This window comes from Struthio camelus, chromosome 2, assembly GCF_040807025.1.
Source record: "Struthio camelus isolate bStrCam1 chromosome 2, bStrCam1.hap1, whole genome shotgun sequence".
Classification (NCBI taxonomy): Eukaryota; Metazoa; Chordata; class Aves; order Struthioniformes; family Struthionidae; genus Struthio; species Struthio camelus.
In genome coordinates, this window is record NC_090943.1 from 18165025 (window position 1) to 18171304 (window position 6280).

A 6280-nucleotide genomic window follows, 5' to 3' on the forward strand; every position below is an offset into this window, starting at 1 on the left:
ACTCCAAATCTGGGATATCCTGCGCCAGGCAGACTCCTTACATTACTCCATTGCCTGTCTTACAAGAATGTATCCTGCACAAACAGGTAAGAATCTATGCACAGTTCAGGACTGCTGTAAAGATCAGCTATAGGCTTGTAAGTCTTAATAATTTATTATATTTCTTACTTTATGTGTGTTCCCATCTGGCCCCCAGGGCTGTGGGCAGCTGCATCACCCCTCAGCCTGGGTGCAGAGGAACCTGCCGGGGAAGGACATGCCCACAGTGAGAAGAAGTGGCTGCCAAGCTCTGTGTGCACCGAACAGGAACATGTCCCTCAGTGATTTAGGATTTTCCCCAGATTTCTTTCATGCATGTTTGGGTGAAGCTGCAACTGGGAAGTGAACGGGCCAGGAAGTGAGGGGCAGGAGCTGGGATGAGCGCAATACCCTTGGATGCGTATGACTTTTCTGGAGTTTACAAAGAAAGCATAAAAGTGAAGCCCCCCCAAAAACAATGCAATCCTGCAAGTTTTCAAGCAGATAGCTCTTATTTATACTTGAAATAAAAATACAGCAAAACACAGCCTAGGATTTTACTAGACAGAGAGGAAAGCTGGATTTGTCTGGTTTAAAAAAACCCCACTCTTTATTGTTACAGTTCTTTTATGCTTAGGATAGATTGAGCTTGTAAATACTAACAGACAGAAGTGCCTCACAGTAAGGGGGAAGGCCCCCCTTTGAGGAGAAGAAAGGCAGCCTCACTTAGCCACTGTGGAGCCAGGCTGGAGACTTTCTCACAGATCACATCCTTCCACCCACTCCGATAGGTCTCGTCCCTTGCAGTGCATTGCCCAGTCCTCCCTGAGGAAAGACAAAGTAAAGAGAGACTATTTCAGTACGTTACTAATATCATTCATATTCATTACCACAGGCTCTGTTTTTTGTAGAATCCTTCAAAATGGGCAGTCTGATGAGCCCCAGAGGAGGACTTGCAGATCCTGTAATTCTCCAGCTGAGTGTCTCACAGTGGGGAGTGCTGCCACAGATGTACCCTGGTGCCATCCAAGCTCTGCCTAAGTCCTGGCCAGGAACAACAAATTGTTATGCCAGGTCCTGCCACCTCCTGCCACTCCGAGTGGTCCCTCTGTCCCTGAGCAGTGCCAGGGAAGAGAAGCAAAGCAGGTAATAGGGTTTGCAGGTGAGTTTGACGTGTTGTAGGGGTGGTGGATGGTGCTGCAGCATATGCGCACCGCAAAAGACCTCGAGATCGTTTGCTATATATACATAGCACAACTTACCTCACCTACTCTGAAATGCTGCCGCTTCTGTGGTGAGCCATGCATAGCAGCAGCCTACCACAGGAAGCAAAAGAGGCTAATGAGTCCAATTGAAATTGCAGGGGGGGGAAGTCTGAAGGAAGAATCTTATTCCTCAAATTGGAATATATTCAGGATTCAGTGGATAACACCACTATTTTTACACAAAGCGCTTTGGGACTTTAGACAACCGCATATTTATACGATCATTGGAATTGTCCTCTACCCCTGCTTCTGTTTTCTCAGCCTGTTTGTTACTCTGGCTTTACTGACATCATCTGTGATGTTACAGCAGCCCAGGGAGCCATGGATGGTTTAGGGCTGCACTGAGCAAAGGACTGTTGTCTAGATTCATAGGAGTATTTCAGTGCTTAATGCTTTCACATGCTCTAGGAAGAATTGCTTCCATGCTAGTTGCTTCCCACTTTAACGCCTGACAATAGGAGACAGCAATAAGGGGAGGGAAATCTTGTGAAGCACTTTGGAAGCAAAAGAGAGAACAAAACCTTTGAGAGCTAATGTGACAGCTCATGGGATGTTTACTTTCCATTTATTTTTCACTTGAGCTTTTTCTAAATATTTTTTTCTCTTCTCCTTTCTCCTGCAGATAGGCTTTGCTGAGAAACAAAGCGCTGAAGCAGTGCAAGTTTGTCTCTCCATTCCCACTCATCTGCCAAGTCTTGAAGCTGTGATTCCCACTCTTTGGTTGGGCTGCACTGCTTTTGGGTGACAGTTAGGCAAGGGACAGGCATGCACTGTCAAAAAACACACTCTAGCCTTGCCAAAGAGGCCGTCCCGGAAGCCGCCTTACCAGGCATTCATTCCTTGTGGGAGTCTCACAATTCTTTTGGCGCAGATGATGTCATCAGTTATGTCACTTGTTAACAGATCTGCAAGGAAAAAAGCACATCCCAGTAAGCATTCACCTGAGCACAGGACAGCAGCAGAGTTTCCTGCCGGCCACCCCACCGGTTGCATGCCTGGGGGCTCAGCAATGGCTGAGCGCTTGCGTGGCTCCGGGGCAGCAGTGCCGAGCTGGGCTTTGCTTGTCTTCCCCAACTCTTGGCTGAGATCAGCCTTGTGCTTTAAGGCTGACAGGCAGACACCTCATCCCGTCCTGCACAGCCAGTAAAAGCCATAAATACATATTTCTCCCCTCAGGCACTGGTATGGGCACCTCCATGATCACATGTAAGTGCTGGGATGAGAGGAAAGATGGGAGCGTAAGGTAGAGTGGAGAGGAAGGCAGCAGCTGGGAGAGGGGACAGAAGTGGAGAAGAAGGACCAGGCCAGCTGGAGTTAGGGGTCTGGAATGGGCATGGGCTCCCACAGAGAGGAGTCAGGGGACGTCCCCAGGCGAGCAGGCATCAGGGACAATCACCACCAAGGGGGAGAAGGGCATCTAGCAGATGAGCTTACAATTTAAATCCTTGCCTGCTGACTCTGTCAGCCTACCAGATATGGGGAAAAAAATTAAGGTGAAAACCCTGGGAGTCCCTTGGGAGCAGTGACTCTTTGGTGTCTGGAGGAGATGTCTCTTGGCTGTGGCGGTTGCCTCATGCTCAGCAGGGGTCAGCAGGGTCCACCTGCTCTCTGGCACAGACTCAAAGGGGAGCTGGACCTGGCCATTTCAGCCACCCCAGGCACTGGGCTGCTCTGCATGCACCCATCGGCGCTGCAGTGAGGTGTTACCCGCGCAAGCCACTCTGCAGAGGTTCTCTGATGGGCTGCGCTCATCTGCGCACCACAGTCGGTTGTCGATCTGGAAGATGCCGAAGTTGGTGCTGCTGTCCGCATTGATGCTCTTGGCTGCTGTGTTGAAGGTGCTCTCGTAAAAGGCCATGCAGAGCCCTAGGGCAGGGGGAGAAGGCGCTCAGGCCGCGCCACAGCCACCGGCCGCAGGGACAGAGGCAGCCGGGGAGGAGAGCCTGGGACGGGCTCCATGCAGCCGGGGGACCACAACTCACAGTCGGCGAGGCTGTAGCCACTGTAGCCATCCAGCCCCTCTTGCTGGAGCAGGTGGGCCAGCTGGCAGCGGCCGAATACCTTGGCTCTGCTCGCGGCAGCCAGCGAGGCCAGCAGCAGCCAGCAGCCAGCCCCCATGCCCGTGGGGCCACGGACACCCTTGGTGCTCAGCTCCCCAGGGCAGCGAAAACAAAAGCGAGGTGTCAGTGGGGAAGAAAGCACAGCTAGATATCTGCAGCTCGTTCTCAGAGAGGGCAGCGGCAGGGCTGCCTCCGTGTGACCCTGCACAACCGGCCAGGTGCGGCCGTACCTCCCCGGGCTGCCTTGGAGGCGCGTGCCCCACGTGTGGTGCATGCCTGCGTGCACGTATGCACCAGCTGTGCTGGACAGCCTGGGCGGCAAACAGGTTTTGTTGGTGCAGAAGGGGAAAACACAGAGGCTTTAGGTGTTGTCGTATTGCAGTTTTCTTACAATTATGCTAACGGTGAAGGGTCAGGCGTCTCGTGGGAACGAGAAAGCTGACAACAGGGACCTGCTGAGGGCAGGGGTACGTGCTGCAGCTGCTCAGGCATCCTGGCCCCTTGCCCTGGAGTGGATCAGCCTCTGAACAGGAGCCACAGTGTGGAGGGACTTCATTCCTGTGTTGAAGCCTTGTCCAGACTCACTAGCCCTTAGCCCCAGGCTGCACATCAGCCTTTTGCACCGTTCACAGCACTCACAGTGAGCCACATCCTACAGGTCCAGGGAGTTTGCCTGAGGGAAGACCTCAAGTCTGGGCTTTAGCAAACAGGATTGAAATTGTTCCCTTGGGGTTATTTCTCTCATCCCTCCCTTCCTCCTTTCTTCTTCCCTGTGCATCCTCTTTCACCCATAACTTGTGGGGTTGAAGACAGTCCTCCCAACACACTGCACAATGCACATTTGGGCCTCTCCTGTAGGTCTGCAGGAAAACTTGAGCCATCTGCTGACATTTCTCAAGCTTGGCTTATAGAATATTTTTAGAAGAAGGGAGCGTCTTGTGAAACTGGGTTTATTTGTATGTGTTAGGAAACACTCTTGACATTAAGGGGTTTCTGAGATCTCTTTCTATTTTTCTGATCCCTTGACTAGCTTCTCTAAACTGAAGCTCTCACATTCATTAGACACTATCCACTTTTCTATTTTTTTCCACGTTTCTCATATTTCTCATTTCATTTCGTTCTAGTCTGAAATCTTCTATGGGAACATATTAGGGGCTACTGCACTTTGCTGTGAAAATGTCAGAGGCATTCCCAAGTTTTCCTGTGGTCACAGAGCAAAGCCTGTACACCAAATCAAAACAAAATCAGGCATGTTTTTTTCCAAACATACCTTTTTTTCTTTTTTTTTTTGTTCCAATTTGTGTACAAAGCCTCTGACTTTTGTATGGGATCTTTAAGGCGGAGAGTTGTTGAAGGTACCATGCCTTCTCTTATTTCCTTGTGGTAGTTAGGAGGCCAGTTAAGTGGTACTTTTTGCACCTCCTAATGCCACAAGGCACTCTCCTTGCCTTAGGGTTTATCTCCCTGAATGTAAGAAGAGTAGTAGTGCTGGGAGGGCTGCTTCAACTTTATTCTCTCCTGGGCACCTCTTAAGGCAGCTAATCTAGGCTTGATGTTGACCTGCTCCATGTGACGGCAGAAGCAGGAAACAAAGGAAAAGCCCGTTTCACTGGCCGGGTGGTTTTGCTTTTCAGGCTAGCTGGCACTGCCCCAATAGGCGGATTGCAGCTGAGGACCAGGGATGGTGCCCAGCTAGCATTACTTAACCTGTGATCTGCAGCCGTGCAAAGTGGTTTGCAGCAAGAGGCAGATGCAGGCGGTACCTCCTCTGCTGTCCTGGTGACCATCTGCCAACAAGCCTCTTTGGGCAGGGACAGCAGGGGTGCTTAATATAAAACCTACTTATACCTAAGGAAATCATTACCTTGGCAGCAGGACTCACCCTCAGGCTTGAGGCAGGTGTCCCTGGTGGTCACAGGGTCTCCCCGGGCAACTAACGGCCCTTCCAGAACCGTTGCTAGCCAGATCCCCGGCGCGCCATCAGCCAGGGTGTGACGCTGCGTGCCTGCGTGGCGCGGGAGCCAGGCTGGCAGCGCTGGGCAAATTGCGGACACGGCCAGAGGTAAAGCATACTGCTTCTGCGTGGCAGCACGACTGCACTTTTCAGGGACAGCCCTTCTGAACTCATCTGATGCTTCATGTGAAGCAAGTCTACTGGCAGGAATATTTTTTGTATTTTAAGCTCGTACCGCAGGATACTTGCATTGACAAATAGATACCACCTTCTTGCTGACAGTAATAGCAGTTTCTAGTGCCTCCAGCCAGGCAACGGTCAAAACTCTGTAAAATCAAAATTCAAGTAAATCTCTGTCCAAAATAATTTTAACTTCTACAGGGAACTGCTCATGAATAAGCAGCAAATAAAGAATTATCACACAACTCACTCAGTGGGCAGCTATAAGCAACAAAGCACATATTTGTACCGTGTCAGATGCTGTGAAGACAGCAAGTGAGAGGCTTTTCCAATCAAGGTGGTAAAGAAAAGTATGAACATGCCCATTTTCCTCAAGATTGTGGCCAGGATAGGAATAGGTTTACTATGTACTCGAAGGTGATCAGTGTTTGCTCCTGGTATGTCAGTGTGTCCAGCTGAGCTCATGAAAACCACTTCTGCCCCATGCACTGGTATAACTGTGCAGCTGAATCAGGGCCTGGCTGCAGAACAAGGCTAAGGCACTTATTCAGTCTTGTCTTACCATTTCAGCATCTCTCTGTTTTAGGCCATGAACACTAGTCAACCTAATGAACATTAGAAAATCAGTTAGAAGATAAGGAGGGGAAAGAATCTCCCTCTTATGGGAGCATTTGCTTTAATTTAAGCTATCTGAAGATAATAAATAACAGGGCTCCATAATGACATAATTTTCTCATCTTCTTGGTTTCAAAGTATTTTTTAACGAGCAAAATGAGGTTTCAAACATGTCTGAGATATCTTCT

General features: G+C 49.9%; 1 protein-coding gene across 1 annotated transcript; it reads right to left on the reverse strand.

Moving 5' to 3' along the window:
* Nucleotides 1-776: 776 nt before the first annotated feature.
* Nucleotides 777-3401, reverse strand: LOC138066385 (lysozyme C, milk isozyme-like). Its single transcript, XM_068936211.1, has 4 exons — nucleotides 3266-3401; nucleotides 2991-3149; nucleotides 2110-2188; nucleotides 777-843 (listed from the first exon to the last, which is right to left on the reverse strand). Exons 1-4 carry the CDS (start codon nucleotides 3399-3401, stop codon nucleotides 777-779), a joined length of 441 nt encoding a protein of 146 aa, XP_068792312.1.
* Nucleotides 3402-6280: the final 2879 nt, after the last annotated feature.

Coding starts and splice junctions, on each gene's coding strand:
- LOC138066385 (XM_068936211.1), bottom strand. CDS start 3,401: ATGGGGGCTGGCTGCTGGCTGCTGCTGGCCTCGCTGGCTGCCGCGAGC. Junction 2,189..2,990: donor CTGCAGAGTGGCTTGCGCGG/GTAACACCTCAC, acceptor TTTTCCTTGCAG/ATCTGTTAACAAGTGACATA. Junction 844..2,109: donor CCACAAGGAATGAATGCCTG/GTAAGGCGGCTT, acceptor GTCTTTCCTCAG/GGAGGACTGGGCAATGCACT.